The sequence below is a fragment of the Lactuca sativa genome, chromosome 8, assembly GCF_002870075.4.
Source record: "Lactuca sativa cultivar Salinas chromosome 8, Lsat_Salinas_v11, whole genome shotgun sequence".
NCBI lineage: Eukaryota > Viridiplantae > Streptophyta > Magnoliopsida > Asterales > Asteraceae > Lactuca > Lactuca sativa.
In genome coordinates, this window is record NC_056630.2 from 98,063,156 (window position 1) to 98,080,143 (window position 16,988).

Genomic DNA, 16,988 nt, shown 5'->3' on the forward strand with positions numbered 1-16,988 from the left:
ATTTTTTTGAACCACATAGGATATATCAGGACGAGTGAAAGTCAAATATTGCAAACCCCCTGCGATACGATCCTCAGTAGGTTTTCCTTCAGCGGGAAGTTTGGTTTCTGTAGGATGTTACAGGGTAACATGTACCTAGTAGGTCCGTTTGAGAATTTCTTTGGCAAATGTCGTTTGGACAGAAAAATTCATGTATCTTGATTTGCACTTGATTGTAGATCTCCTGCAAAAGGGTCAGCATTAGTGGAACCATTAGAATTACCCCCTCCATAAGCACCCTTACCATTGTTACAATTTTTTGCCCACTTATTTTTAGATTTCCCACAGTTTGAGGTAGTAGATTCGAGTGTCGAGTTGGAGGAGAGGGTGGGGGTATAGCAGTGTTGTGATTTTTCTTCATGTGCTTCAAGCAAAAGAAGCAGATACTTTGCTTCCAAGAATGATGCGAGCAATTTAGTTTTGGTGATGACGTCAACGTTGTTGTGATAAGATATTAAGATGGCAGTAGTTCTAGTTCGACTTCATTATCAGAGAGTCCACATCGAAAAGAGCATCGACTAGATTCTTATAGAATGATAGAAATCAATAATATTGGAAGCCCCTTACTTTGCATTGCGAAATTGATCTTTGAAGTTGGAACATCATTGACATTTTTATTTAAGAAATTCAAGCATAACCCAAAGGTCTCTAGTAATTAGCATTGCAGTTATCACTTGAAATAATCTGCGGTCGATTCGGATCCCCAGTTGAGTAGAACCAGGACTTAATCCTTGGGAGTCCCAATCTTGATCTTCATCTCATGATGGTTTTGATTTTCCATTGATATGACTAAGTACCTTGGCACCTTTACACATGTCCAAGGGATTTTTTTTTTATTTTTTTTTAAATATTTTTTCATAAACTAAAAGTCATTCTAGATATCTGACTATTACTCGTTAAATAATATGTCATATTAAACGTGATATTATTTGAAGCATATTGACTATTTATTATTTTTGAAAGGTTCAAGTAATTACATTCAACATAATGGAAATCTTATGTGAATATTACCCGATCATCATTTTTTTTTTTCCGGTTCTTACGCATTGCAAGTCTCATTTAGTTATCAATCATATAATATCTGTTGAATATCAATCATATAATTACATTTTTATCAATCATATAATATCTGTTGAATTATCAATCATATAATTACATTTTTATCCTACAACTTGTGTTCATCAATCAACTTTCAGGACAAAAAGAAAGTAAAAATGGAGTCACAAATTTCAATCAAATCCCACAAAATTTCCAAGAATTACAATAACATTTGGTATCAAGAAAGAAACACCAAGCAATCAAGCAAATAACTTGAAATATAAACAAACAAAAAAAATCAAGAAACTGGAGAAGTTGCATCATCTTGGACAGGTGGCGGATCAAGGAGTCTAACTGTTCTTGGAAGCATGAATTCAGCAAAGATTGGATAATGAGAAGACGGGTATTGACCATCAATATTATCATTCACCACTTCACATGAAACAGGCACCAATGATCTTCCCCTAAACAGGATCCAATCTACATGCAAATCTTGAGTTTGTCGATCCCAACACAAGCAAAGTGCACGAAAAATCAACTTAAAGAACTCAACAGCTCCTTGTTTGTTGCCTACAATATGAAGTTTATATATGTTTATAAACATTGAAGGGTAAGATGGTCATTTTCTCACATTCAGACTTCGTTCGGTCCATACACAAATATACTCCTTGGGTTGACTTAGGTATAGTTTCTTTTTTACTTTACAAGAACAGAAGGGTAAAGTGGTCATTTTGCTCACATTCAGACAGTTCATCCCGACCTAAAAAAGAAACAGTCCATGTGCTTACAGGACTAGGTGTTTGTTTCTTTTTAACTTAATGGACTTAATGATGACAAAAGGGTAAAATGGTCATTTGCTCACTTAATAGTAAAAAGAAAAAAAAAAAAGGGGGGGGGGGGGGGGGGGGGGGGGGTTCTTACACCCTTAGAAAAAACAGTTGAGATCGATATAAATTATAAATTATAAAGAAAAATGTATGATACCTTTAAAACCATGAAACGTACGTATAAGAGACACATTTTTCCTCAATCGGGCGTTAGGCCATGCATCTCTCATATCACCTACCACACCATGTTCTCTAAACAAAGGGAAAAATGTTAGTTCTTTGACTTTTTTAAGGTCAAACTAAAAAGCTAAATATGGATTTTCTTAAATATTTTAAGGGTTCAAGGCAAGAAATAGCAATGTATTTTTGTTGATTAAATTATTATAGTTATCTATTTTCATTTTTTTTTTAAAGATTGTACTTTGAAGAATCTACGCAGTTATAACAAAGTCATCCAAATACTCTACCCATTCCATTCCTTTTGTCATTCCATTCCATTCCATTCCTTTGTTATTCCATTCCATTCCATCCAACCAAACAGACCCTATAATTACCTTGATCTCCCCAAAAGAAAGCGTCCTGTGGTGGACTCTTTTTGTGTATTAAAACCTCCACAATATACAACTGGCAAGCTAGGAGGTAATGAAGCAATATGCTGCCACGTCAGCAATGCACTTCGCCTACGAGCACGAGGGCTAAATTCGTCCATGTTTGTATTCACTATTTGGAATGAAAACCCAGGTGGCTCTACTCCTTTCATTTGAAACGTGTAGAGATTTTTTTGTTAAAGAAACAAAAAAAAAATATTCAAATGTTTTTCAAGATTTAACCATACTTATTATATTTATATTATATGCTTGAAAAGGATATTGCCCATGTGGCGATGCAAGGAGATTCACTCCCCCATGACATGCTTCCAGGAACAGAAGGGGATTCTGATAACCAAAATGTTCCTCCTTCTAATAACTCCACCTTTTATAAAGAGAAATTTTTTTAATAATTATAAACAAAGATTTTAAGGAATTATGTGAAAGAAGTACACAAAGTATTACCTTTTCCTTATCATAAAAAATGGTGCAATACTGATCTGAAACATCTTCGGATCCTTTTCTTGAAATCCCAAATTGCTCATACCCTTGTGTGTTTAACAAAAATTTATGAGGGCAAATTTGTAAAAAGTCAGGGCTTAATGGAAAAAATGTCATTTCTCTGGCTTTCTCTATTAAGCAAACACCACACTATCACAATCAATTTGGAAAAATCATAGTTAAAAGATTAGAGATTGGATTGATTAAAAACTTAAGCTACAAATGGGGATTGATTTCAATTATATGCAAGCAAATCATATGTACAACCAAAACAGCAGAATCATAACAATTTGTATAAATATCAATCTTACGATAAAACAGTAATCAAAATGTAAGCTGAAGTATTACCTGGCAAGCATTGTTGAAGATACTCCAATTGAGACTTCACACCTACGAATTCAAAAAGAAACAATTTCAAAAAATTCGTAGAAACAAACCCCATTTCCAAATCGCAAATCAATTAAGACCAACATAGTTAATCATATTTCAAAATCGAATGAATCAAGAACAGGTATTTTAAAGATCTGCAACATACACAAACAAACGAACGAGCTCACCTTGTTGAGTGCAGAGGATGATTGGAGAGTAACTAGTGATAACACTAACACACAAATCTTTCCTCTTTTCCCAACAATTTGAACTATCGTCAGGCTGATCTTCAAGAAGATTGAAGGTCATTACAGTGAGAGAAACACTCATTTTGCTATTTGATTGCGAGAAAACCTAATTTTCGACTTAAATCTAGATCTTTCATTCCCTTACATCCCGATTGATTAAAGTTGAAAGAACAAAGATCGCGCAAGACGAAGATGAATGAGTAGTCTTTACGAAAGGTTTACGAGTCGTATATTGGTCAGAAGAATTCTTGACTGTGCAGTAGAAAGAAGATGCTACAGCTGGAGCTCAAATCAGTAACGTGTCGGGGTTTTAAATTTACCAAAATTCAAAAAAAAAAAAAACAAATCCTTAAATTCTTTTACTGTTAATTGGTAAATCATAAATGAGAAACAGTTGGTTATAAATACAGTTGTTTCCTGACATTGCATTAATATTGTTAACTGGTGATGAATATTTAAGAGTTCAGGTATATTAGTTTAAATATTAAGTAGGGCTTATTTTGATATGTAAATTATTTTTGTGAGTATAAGGTCACATGATTACTATAGTATCAAATTTTGTAAAACTAGGACCAAACGTGCAGATTGGCGTGTACTACAGGGACCAAAACTCTAATCTACTCTTATTATAATATTTGAATTATTAAATTACATTACATCATAATATAAAAATGTGATTGGTTGTAGTTTATTAAATATGAATGTGTACTGCGTGCAGGATAAGATCTCATAAAACCAAATAACTGAACCAAACTTGTTCGGAATAACTTATGTTGGTTTTAGATTTTTAAAGATCGGACTTACTATATATTTAACTGCATCAAAATGTAAAAGAAATAAAATGATATAGAAACGACAGACAAATACTTGAATGAAACCTATTAGCATAGTAATATAAACAAATCATACAAATACATTAATTTAATGATTGATTATAGCAGCACTTAGTTTAAAGTTCAAATACCAACAAAAAAACAAGACTGAAGTTCCAAAAAATTTCAAATAATTCATGCCATTGATAAAGACGTCCAACATCTTTTAAAACTAATTAAAAGCATCTTGATTAGTGGACAATACAACATTTTCTGTTTAACTATTGTAAAAGAATACTCTTAAATATAAATGTATTTATTTACTTATTAAAATAGAATATAATTGCACCATGACCTAATGAAATCTTGAAGCTTAACATTTTTACTTATGATTTTCTTCACATTAACTAATAAAATAATAATCACCAAAGGATAAGCATACCCAAAAGAAGAAAAAGAAAAAAAAAACATGATTCTCCTAGTGAAAAATACAATGCATTACATATATAATTATATATAGTTTACACAAATTAGTAAGCAATAACTGCACTAACAAGTAACAAACATCCCACATTCATTCACGAATCACGTTGTAAAACACATTCTTTACATTGTAAAATTCCAGTTTTTACTGCCGTCATTTATCACAATTAACCGCCGACATAAACACCATCACTCCAATCCTCAATCTCCTTCCCAACCTTCACCCATTTCCAAACATCAATCAACATCCCACTAAACCTAACAAAATTTACACTACTACAGACAAAACAGTCCAAAACTCAGACTGTGACACGTAACATATCATCATCCACTTTCTTCTGTCCCGGTTCCATTTCCATTTTCATCCGGGAAAACTTGCGATTGAATCAACGGCGCAATATTATTGACATGAAGCCATGTCAGCTCCCATAAGCTATCGCCACCTAGCGCACTTCTTTGTGCCAACACCCCTTTGTTCTTCATAACAATCAAAGTGTTCTTCAAAAGCTCGGGGACTAATTCTTGAAGCTTTTCGCTCTTTTTACCTCTCACTTTAACCTTTAAATATTTTTCCATCCGACTAAGAACACCCAACCAAAGTTTACAAAAAGTCGTCACCTGTGAAAGTTCCGGAAGCATTTGCAAAAACACTTTCGAAAGAAGCTTCAAACCCAAAACTAGGGTTCCCTCCATGTTCCTAAAGTCTTTCTGCGAATGCCCTTGCGATATTTCCAATAGATCATCAAGCACCGTGAAAATCACCATGTCAAAGCACTGTAACCAAACCCCGGGTTGGATGTTGACCCGGTCAACCCCGGTCAAACACATTTCTAAAGCGGTCAACGCATGGTTCCTCACTTCCTCCCTTTGATCCAAACAAACTTTCCTCAAACTTTGCACGAGTCTCAACCACATATCACCGATATCTTGACACGTTTTCACCGAATCCGTCTCCCCCATCGCTTGTTGGGCCTCATGGGCCCATTGGGTCAGACACGCGATCGATCCAGACATGAGGTCGAGCGCGCGGACCGACCGGTCCGCGTGTGCGACGCGCGACTCGGCAAACTGCCGAGCCGCATCTACGCACGTTATGAAATTCGCCGGGATGAGGTTCACCCCGTCGGACATTATAAAAAGAAGCGCGTCGAATCCGACCTCGGAAGCTTCCGGATGACGCGCGGTTATCGAGAGCAATGACGTAATCGTCCTCCACCCCATTTGCGACCGAATATGATTCGCGTTCGCCTTCACCAACCGACTCACCTCCTGCGTGATCTGCTCGCAATACGCATCCGCCACGCGTGCGTCAAGTTTCAAAACAAGTTGAAGTGAACGCAACAAGTCATCGGCTAAATTCTCCTTATAAGGCAAGAGCCGTTGACAAATTCTCAAGAGTCCAAAAACGGCTTTCTCGACTAACGCGCACGGCATGACGGTTGTTTGGACGATACCGGCGATATGTTCGTAAACCCACTGCCATAAAATTACAATTCTGTCCCTGTTGTTAAGCGTGATGGCGATGAGGAGCTCGAGGCAGAAGACGGCGGTGTCTTCGTCTTCGGGGGAGTTGTTGCCCTTTTGGGGGCGGCCGGCGGCCCAAATGAGGGCGCGAGCGAGGTGGAGTAAGGAATCGGATTGGAGGAATTTGCTTTCGGTGAAGATGCTATCGATGTGACATTTTTGGATTGTTTGGAGGGTGCGTTGATGGGCTGCGAGTTGTTGTTCGGTGGGTTGGAGACGGGGTTCTTCTGTGTCGAGCGAGAGGAGTTGACTGAAGCGACCCATGAGCCCAGATGAGCGCCTTGGGGTCCCGATCGATGGCATGTGGGATGAGGATAACGAGTTTGTTAAGGGCTTTCCGTGGCCCGGTTCGGATGAGAGTTCTGAGTCATCCGCTGCATCGCTGGCGACTCGGGCTGGGAGAAGCCCGAGTTTGTGGAGTTTTAATATGCAATCCAGGATGTTCCTCCATCCCGCCCGTATGAAGTCTCCATACCTATTTATAGTAAAACAATTACATGTTAACAAGATATAAGGAAATTGACAAAGCAAACACAACCTCATTTTTACCTGTTGGCAATGGTGAAAACTGTTATAGTTGCCATCCTGGCTTTTGCATCATCACCAAATGCTAAAACCGGTTCTTCAGCGGACGAAGGGTTCAAAAGTGTAGTAAACTTGCACAAAGAAACAACCAAATCATCCAAAACATCTTCTAAATGATGACACGCTGATATTTTAGCAACAGCCAAAAACCCATCAATACACGTCTGAAACACATCTTCCACCTCAGCATGATCAAACACCACAGAGATCGCAGCAATTGTGGGCCCCGACATAACCGCAAACATGTCCCGATCCAAATGGCTCCTCGAATCAGACAAAATGAAAGGTGCGGTTTTCTTTGATTTATGCATCAGATCAATCCAACGGCTAGGATTCATTTCAGGAAACGCAGCACTTTGATCCGGAATCGTTCGTATCTCGTTTTTACAAATGGAATCGTAAAGCTCACATAAAAAGTCTCGTGGGAGATCGTTTCCACCATTGATGTGACGATTATTTTTTATGAAATCATCTTCTGTCATCTTTTTTTTAACTTGAACATTATGTTGATCTGTATTCAGCATGATCAAAGAATACGACAACAAAAGAGCAGCATCTTTGTTAGCAAGAATCAGGGGGGACTGCTCGTAATATCTCTCGGAAAACGCTTCTAGAACTCTCTGGATCTTTTGAGATTCTCCCGGAAGCCTAAATGTTTCTAGAAACAATCTTAACGCGGTGTCAAGATTCATATCTTGAAAATCAAACGTACCCGCAAACTCATGAAGAACCTGAACACAAAACTCATCATGATTCCCCAAAAAGTCCCCAACAAGATTCTTATCCAAACCCGCTGTATACCTAAAAAAACACGCCACACTTTGTGGGTCCAGTTTGTCGGGTAACAAATGCGTCCCTTGAAGAAACTCCAATCCTTTCTTCGGGTCCCGGTTGAAATGATCCGCTCCAATCATCAACCTCTTTTTTATATATTTTCTCCTTCTAACAAACGGGACCCAATGTTCCGGATCGTTATAGTTCTCACATTTCACCATCCAAAAAGGCGTATACTCTTCGAGACAAACAGGGGTAAATTCGTAATTTACCGGGGCGTTACTTATCCTCTCCGCCATTCCTTGGATGACCGCGATTAAACCATCTAACGCGAGGATATGCATAGCAGATAACGGGCAATTCACCGGGAATGCTGATTTGGACAGCAAACTTGCGAGATCTTCAAAGATATTACTACACGTGATATCACAGTCTAGATTCGCGTACATTTCCACCATGAAAGATTTTAGTCTACAAAAGTCAACAAGAGCCTCCATGGCTACCTCTTGTTGTTGATAAGAAGCTCCGTATTTACTCTGTGCGAGTCGAAGAATCACACACGAGAAGAATGCTTCAAGTTGGAGCTTCAACTCGGTTCTTAAATGGTGGTATAGGTTTAAGACAATGCTGCAAATCATGGAGAGGATTAGAGGGCTTGTTGAGAGGCCGAATTGCATTAGGTTGCGGAAGAGTTCGTCTTGGATTAAGGAGAGAAGGCGGGGGTGGCGGCTGATGGCGGTGCCGCCAAGTTCGATGGCGGAGTTGATTAAAGATAAGGCGAAAAGAGGGACGTCTTCATCGAATGAGATTGTGTTGGCGCGTGGACCGATTGCCATGTGTTCGACTACGTTTAGTAATGAACATAAGAAATGGAAGATTTCCACCATGCATGGGACCCCGTATGGCTCTGTCATTAGGTTTAGATCGTATGGAACTGTGTCTTTTCCGTTTCCGGGGACCACTATGTTTTCATCCATTCCGGGAACAGATGACTGAGAGTCAAGTTCGGAATTGGAATTGGAATTGCCATTTTCCATTTGTTTGGCCCCGAAAGTGTAATCACCAGAAATCCCACTCACCTGCAGTTGTAATCAGTTTTCAGAAACTATATGGTAAAAGTGAGTGTATGTATGTTTGGTTGGATGGAATCGGAATCAGAATCGGAATCGGAATCGGAATGGAAGGAGTTGTTACATTCTATGATCATGTTTAGTTGGGGTCTGAGAATGGAATGAAGTTTTATATGATTTAGTATATTTTGGGTAAATACAAAGTGTAATTTCAATTATACTCTGGACATTATTTTAAGAGCTTATCACAAAATAACCACCTATTTCACAATTTAACTTTTTTGCAAAATTGTTTTGTCAGTGGTCCTAACTACAAAAATCGCGAAAATGGAATTATTTTTGCAAAAAAGAAAAAAGAAAATTAAAGCAATTTGACAAAAGAAGGTATTTCGCAAGATAAGTGATCATTTTGTGATAAAGGTTGAAAAGTTGATCATTTGGTGATATTACTTATTAATTATTTTTTAAAAAAATTTGGATTTTAAATTGATAAAAAAAAAAAAAAATAGAAGTTTTTAAAGAATGTTTGACATTAAAGATTACATATATAAAAATTGGATTATATAGCAGTTTTCATTCCATTCTATGCCAAAACAGAAGGAATCACTGGTCAATTCCATTCCATTCCTTGGCTAATTCCATCATACCAAACACTACCCGATACAAAATCATAAAGGAAAAAAGGAGAAGTAGTAAAGCAGAGAAATGCATACCTCTTGTTTATCAATGTTGTTTCCATTAAAATACGCGTTTTCTGAATTCCCAACATCCGGAAGATGTGAAAAGATACACCTCACAAGTTCATGCATCGTGTAACGTGCCATTCTCTGCAACAACTCCCCTTTGGACCCCGCTTGATGCACAACACGAAAACACGTGTTGACAATAGTACAAACATGTTGATTACTCAACATAACCGAAGCTTTACTCTTCATACACGCAAGCAAAACCTGCAAAATCTTCATAAGCACAACCTCTTCAGAAGCCGGATCAGTGACCTCAAATCTACAACTAGTCACAGCATCAACCACCAAATGCATGGCATCTTCAACATTGACAGTGTTGAGATCAAGAACATCGAGTGTGAGGATCTTGTAGAGTGATGACAAGGCGACACCTGTGATTGGAGCTCCGGTTTCGTCTGACCGGATTACATCAAGAAAGGGTTGGAGGTAGACTGTGGGGTTGACTGTGTGCCATGCGTGTTGATATGAGAAGATTTGTCTGCGGAGGGATTTGAGAGATTGGATGAGGGAGTGTTCTAATTGGTCATCTCCTGACATGTATCTGCCTCCCCATCTTACGTTTCTTCTCATCACTGCTAAAACAGCCCCTATTTCTGTGTTGATCATGCATCCTAAAGCTGCTTTGTCTTTTTCTGAAATTGTGGATTCGAATTCTTCGGGTTCTTCTTCAATTGATTTGATCCCGGGTTGTAGTTTTAATCGACCCATTTTGGAATTGGAATTGGAATTGGAATTGGAGTTGGAGTTGGAGTTGGAGTTGGAGTTGTGTTTATAAAGAGATGATGAATCCCAACCTTCAAAACCTGTAAAGTTTGATTCAAAGTATCAGTTTCTATTCCTCTTTTGGTATGGTAAAGGGTATTTTCGGGATTTGGGAAATGATTGAACACTTGTGTAGATAAAGACAACCATTGTAGCTTTCATGGGACTGGAAAAGTAAGGGAAGAAAAGAAAATGATAACTAGCAACTTTGCTTGTTACATGTGGAGTTAAGATTTATAAACTAAAGGGGATGAGCAATTAATAATTTTGTGCTTGGTGGACTACTAAATTAAATATTGTCTGCAATTTAAGTTACTAATCAGTAATCACATTGTGAGTGGATATAAATTACATTTGTATTGATTTTTGTAGAATTTAAACAGTGATTTCCAACAGTTGTTAATGAAAGGGTCATTTGTTGTTATCCATCACTTCTAAACAGATGGGTAAAATGGTCATTTACTCAGATTCAGACAGTTCACTCGGTACAAAAAAGAAAAGGTATATACGCATAACATCACTTTATCCATATAGACATCATTACCTATTCAACTACTTTATCCATAATTATCCATACAAGACTTAATGGCAAGAAAAAAAAAATATGTCCTCCAGACAGCAATTAATGGGAGAAAGAAAAAGAAACAGGGCCACTTATATGACAAGATAATTCTATGGTGAAGGATTTGGACTTCACTAGCTTAACTGTTGGCTTCTTAGTATAACTCATACCAACAAGCTGTTCTTTTTTCCATGTTGTAATCAGTTTTAGTATACTTTTTACTAATGGGTTGAGTTGTAGTTTGCAATCTTTTTATGTTACAAGTAGTGCCAAGAGTTCAAGTGTCAAATATGTAAAATATTGTATCAAGACTTACAAACATGCAAACAACTACATCAAAAAAGGCTTGGAGCCTTGGACTACTAGCTTCAATAATAGAATATGTTACACGTTGTAACTGCAAGGACCTAATATTGCAAATTTGCTCTAGAAAGGGATTGAGCCACTTGAAATCACTTCCTTCCAAAACTGAATCTTGATATCTATATTGATATCAGGTAATCAGATCACATATTTACATCACAATTTAGGTGATAGAATGTCAATTCCCCCTTTAAAAAGGAAATAAACCTATATCTATCATAGAATGTGATGTAATTTGCATTAACTGTTTACAGCATAATCCAAGGAAGGTATCAAGGTATCAATTTCAGATCACTAGGATGCATAAATGGACTGTGAGTAGCAAAAGGAAGGTGTTTGTAAGTCTTAACATATGTAGCTACTTGCTTTATTAATCACTCAGATCACTTTGCTTTTTCAGGGCTTTTCATTCTACAAAGTTGCTACTTGGCACTTGCTACCTAATTCCCCTATTGCCAATGGAGCACCCTTCTTATTTTAATTATATGTTTTCAGCCAGTTTCTTTTTCTTCCCCACAAAAATATGCAAAATTGACATGGACTTGTGATCACTTTAGATGCAATAACTTTCTACTTGTTGTGCTTATTACAAAAGCCAATGAGTTACCAATTATTTCTAGAAACATTTAAATTGCACATTTATTTTGAAGTTCAAAGCAATCCCCTAGATCCCAAAGCTTGATAACTCCTTTCCCTGGAACAAGGGAATAGCATGTTACAAGCAACACATTCCAGTGCTTTAGATCTAGTCCAAGAGACAGCGATCAGTTAACTAACTTAATTCAACAAAGTATCGTTGCAGCACGATCATATTCCTCTATTCCAATATGTCATTCTAAATTCCTTGGATCACTACTATTACGTCCACAAACCCTAACCTCTTGGCTGCACTCGAAAATCAAAGAACAATCGTCACAAATCCCAACAAATTTGGCTTAGATTAAGCACGAACCCTATTTTTGTAAAAGTCACTGAACGAACAATGATTCTGTGAGTTCCTGAAATGTAGAGAGAAATTTGAAAAATAAAATAGTGTTGAAAGAGCGAATAGCACCTTAATGGAGGTTTCTTGAACGGAGATCCGGTGTCCGGTGGCCGTTGGTCGTGGGTCTCCGTCTGTTTGGGCGTTGGTGTCAGGAGTCAGAAGGTGAGACTTGAATAGTTGAATGGGAGTGAAAATGGAAAATGCGGCTTTTATGGTTTATGGAAAAATCGGCATGTAATTTCATCAAATACAACGCAATTTCTTCTTAAGTATCAAATTTAAAAATAAAAAATAAAATAAATATATGTTACTTTTAATATACAAATTGCTTTTTATGAGAAAGATGAATTTAAACTAAAATCAGTATCATACATATAAAGGCGAGTTTTCCATCAATTTAGTTAGGAGAATTGATGTTGGTGATTTGTATATGCGACGAGCGAATTAGGTAAATAAAGTAACATATTTGCTAAACTACATAATCTATTAAATTGTTTATTTAAGAGGTAACATTTTATTATAATAATATGTTTTTAATCGTATTACATTAATTATTTACTAATAGAATAAATTTTAGACAATTTGATTTGATCCAACTTGTAAAGAGATTACCATTTTAGATACATTGCTCATCCAATACTCACAATTGACCATTGTTAATATTTTGCAGTGAATTAAAGATTCAAAAAAGAAATCGAGTGAAAGATAGAGCTCAATATTGTTGTATATTGAATGAAATAAAATAATACACATGTAGTCTCCCTTTACATACACAAAAAGAATTATAACATAATAACTCAAAATGACGATCAAGCTAAGCCTCGTGTTTGAGATTGCTTCTCAAACTGTTTATTGACTTTTTAGAAAATCCATAAATTTTTGGATTTTTGGAAAAACCATTTTTTTAACTAAAATGTTAGTGTTTGTTAAACACTTTTTTAACTTATTAACTTTTTGAAAAGTCAATAAGTTAATAAATTATTTTAAAAACCGCTTCTAAACACCCACTAACAAATAAAACTAACTCAAACAAATAAGATGGCATGACAAATCTATGTTACAACATAAATATCAACATCCCTAATGTTAGAAAGTGAGCAACTCCCACTTTTGCATAACATATGATAATGTTGTAACATCCTAAAATTTCAGATAAAATTTTCATTTTAAATCATTCCAATCATACGATAATCATATCAAAATAGTTGAAGATATATCATAATAAAATAATATCTGAGTACAAAATCTCAAAATTATGTGATGCGGAAAATATAGGTGGATGCAGTGCGATTAGGCCGGACTCTTCCCTTTCGAGCTGGAGGTACCTGAAACATAAACTGAAAACTGTAAGCACAAAGATTAGTGAGCTCCCCCAAAATACTTCATACCATACATACATAACAATCAAACATAACTAGGTCTATTTCACTCTCTTTGGTATCTTTCAACCGATAGTGGGTCTATTTCACCCCTTTCGGTATCTTTCAACCAGTATTGGGTCTATTTCACCTCTTTCGATATCTTTCAACCGGTATTAGGTCTATTTCACTCCCTTCGGTATCTTTCAACCGGTACTAGGTCTATTTCACCCCCTTCGGTATCTTTCAACCGGTATTGGATCTATTTCACCCCCACATGTAACAACCCAAAAATACCACCCAAAAATTTCGATTTTTATTATAACAAAACCCATGAGACTGAGTATCACATAATAAAACCATATGCTGCGTGTTTTAAAAACCATGATAAAATATTGTAAGAAAAACTGAATCACAACTGTATCCAAACATATCAAGAAAACTAAATCAACTCCCAGGACAAAACTGAAGCCGTGGTGTGTGCGATGCCATCATCCCGAGCTCTTCCCTTTGCTTGCGTAAGTACCTGAAACCAAAACTGAAACTGTAAGCACGAAGCTTAGTGAGCTCCCCCAAACTACCACATAATAACATATAAGCACATACTGGGCCTTGCCCACTGCATCGGACCGAAGTCCGGGCTAACTGGGGCCTTGCCCCTTACATCGGACCGAAGTCCGAAGCTGACTGGGACCTCTGTCCCCTACATCGGACCGAAGCCCGAAGCTGACTGGGACCTTCATCCCCTACATCGGACCGGAGTCCGAAGCTGACTGGGACCTCTGTCCCCTACATCGGACCGAAGTCCGAAGCTGACTGGGACCTTCGTCCCCTACATCGGACCGAAGTCCGAAGCTGACTGAACATAGCATAAACATATCAACTAGCATAAACACATAAATCCCGTCTGAGCCACGGAGGCGTCAAACATATTAGCTACTGCATTGGACCGAAGTCCAGAAACTACGGCTAACTGAACGGGCCGGCATTGTGGCCTTAGACCCGTTCCTACTGAAGGGAAACTCACCTCGTGAACTGGCTGCTGTGCAAATGGCTCTGGAAGCTAACTGCTGCTGCTCCGGTATCTCCCCGGCTACAAGTCCATAAACACACTCAATCAAATACTAAACACTGCACTGGGGTAAAATGACTCTTTTACCCTTGGCCAAAGTCAACTCTCCCGGTCAAAGTCAACCCACAGTTGACCTGACTCGCCGAGTTGGGCCGCCAACTCACCGAGTCTCTAGTCTCATTTCACAACCCCACTCGTGGCTACTCGTCGAGTATGGCATCGACTCGACGAGTACTCTCTCGATCCAAGAACTCAGACAATCTGCATCCGACTCGCCGAGTCATATGAACAACTCGACGAGTTGTTCTTGAGCTTAAGAAGATTGCCTTGGACTCGCCGAGTTGTATGAACAACTCGTCGAGTCCCTCCATTACTAAGTCTGCCCTCCAACTCACTGAGTCCACTCTACTACTCACAGGCTTCCACTCGACATCACTCAAAAAGGGGAAAAAGGGACCCGCGACTTGACTCGCCGAGTCGTTCTTCCGACTCGCCGAGTCACATCCATGCAGCTACTCTAAACTCGATTCTGCTTGAATCCAGCGTCTGAAACTTATAGATATGGGCTTCCTTAACTCGATTAGCACGTAAAGATTCTATCTTTACGTGCCCATAAGCGACCAAGAAGATAATAAGGCTCAAAAAGCATAATAAAGGCTAGATCTAGGGTTCTTATGCAAAGCATCAACAAAAAGGCAATAGATCCGGGCTTTACAACTACTAAATGAACAGATCTAGGGATATCTCGACCTATTAAGGCATCCATACAACTATAAGGCTTGGAAAATGCATCAAACTAGCCCTAGAAGAGTTCAAATGGAAATCTAAAGCATAAAACAGAAGGAATCCGAGAAATACCTCAATGAACTCTGATTTTGCCCTTGGATCTTTGCTCAACACCTCTTTTCCTTGCTCCTTTCTTCCTCTTCTTCTTCAAGCCTTCAAAATCCACACAAAAGCACTTAAAACAAACAAGGGATGGATTAGGGTTTTCTCACAGCTCTCTGAGGATGAAGGAGGCGAGTTTGGGGCACAAAGCATTGCTTAAATAGTGAGAAACCTGGGGATTTAGGGTTTCTTCTAGGCAGGCAGACTCGCCGAGTCCCGAATATGGACTCGCCGAGTCGCCAACTAACACGTGCACGAAAACTCGACCCTACTCAACGAGTCAGGCCATAGACTTGCCGAGTCCCTCAATAAAACTTCTAAATAAAATCCACGAAAGCATCATACCAAAGACGGGGCGTTACACTACATCTAAACATACAATCACATCAATGGAAGTCACAAAGACAACAAGCATAAACAGGCATATCATGAAGACAACTATCATCTTACTAACAAAATCTAGATGTTGGCATTGGTGCCTTCGACCATGAGTACAGTGGTGGAAACTCACCTCAGACTGAAGATAACAAACCACATTCGAACTGTTGAATCGTGAAATCCTTTCACTAAATCACGAGCAATAAAACCCTGATTAGGAATTAGGTCAATGACCTAACCTGAGAGTCCAAACCTTCGATCTCGACTCCCAAGACAGGAGGTTGCTTAGTCCCTTCCTTATCGGGCCTTGTAACACTGCATTTTAGGTTTTTCCCTTTTATCCCTTCATTGTAAATTCCTTTCATTTTGGTCCCTAACCAAGTACGTTGGTTGTGCTGGCTCGATGGTTGGATGTGGAGGCACCCACATATAGTGGGTGTACGTGGGAGTATGTTGGGTGTACGCTCATCATGGACAAACCCTAATTTTTAGGGTTTGTGTCCTATTTAATCAACTTATGTTGCTTTAGGAGCTTCTTATGGTCAGCCTCCACTTCTCCAAAACCTAATAACAAAACCTTAGCCCTCATTTGAGTGTTTATGAGCCTCTGTTGTGATTTTAAGGTGTTTTTGGATCCTGTGAAGGAGGTGAAGCTTGGTGGTGAAGCTTTGGTGGACTTGGAGCTTGAAGATCCGGAATCTTCATCAACTTTGCAAGCTTTTTGAGGTGTAAAGATCCTAACTTGATGGTTCCTTATGGTAGATCTAGTATAGAGCTTTATTTGTGCATTTTTTTGGTCCTTTAAGCCATGCTTGGGAGTATAGGCTACTCTAGAAGCTTGGGATGATAGATCTTGGATTTTTTGAGGCCCCTTTTACATAAAAGTGATAGCTTGATGGGTTTAGCTCAACCATGCAAGGTTGATGTTCTTCTTAATGGAGTTAAAATGCTAGATTTAGACTTTGGGGTGTTTTTAGTCATGTAAAGGCTTAACGTCTTCAACTTTATGGATTAAGA

The 16,988-nt window shown here is 38.1% G+C and overlaps 2 protein-coding genes across 2 annotated transcripts; both read right to left on the bottom strand.

Annotated features, from left to right (window-relative positions):
- Positions 1–1,248: 1,248 nt before the first annotated feature.
- On the bottom strand, positions 1,249–3,899 carry LOC111878064 (uncharacterized). The gene is made up of 7 exons (XM_052766638.1): positions 3,550–3,899; positions 3,341–3,382; positions 2,957–3,039; positions 2,774–2,876; positions 2,459–2,672; positions 2,062–2,156; positions 1,249–1,647 (listed from the first exon to the last, which is right to left on the bottom strand). The coding sequence occupies exons 1-7, from the start codon at positions 3,689–3,691 to the stop codon at positions 1,376–1,378; spliced, it is 951 nt and encodes a 316-aa protein (XP_052622598.1). The 5' UTR covers positions 3,692–3,899; the 3' UTR covers positions 1,249–1,375.
- A 1,001-nt stretch (positions 3,900–4,900) lies between these two features.
- Positions 4,901–12,520, bottom strand: LOC111878063 (ARF guanine-nucleotide exchange factor GNOM). The gene is made up of 4 exons (XM_023874579.3): positions 12,345–12,520; positions 9,571–10,406; positions 6,978–8,866; positions 4,901–6,903 (listed from the first exon to the last, which is right to left on the bottom strand). Exons 2-4 carry the CDS (start codon positions 10,309–10,311, stop codon positions 5,229–5,231), a joined length of 4,305 nt encoding a protein of 1,434 aa, XP_023730347.1. The 5' UTR covers positions 10,312–10,406; positions 12,345–12,520; the 3' UTR covers positions 4,901–5,228.
- Between the last annotated feature and the right edge of the window lie 4,468 nt (positions 12,521–16,988).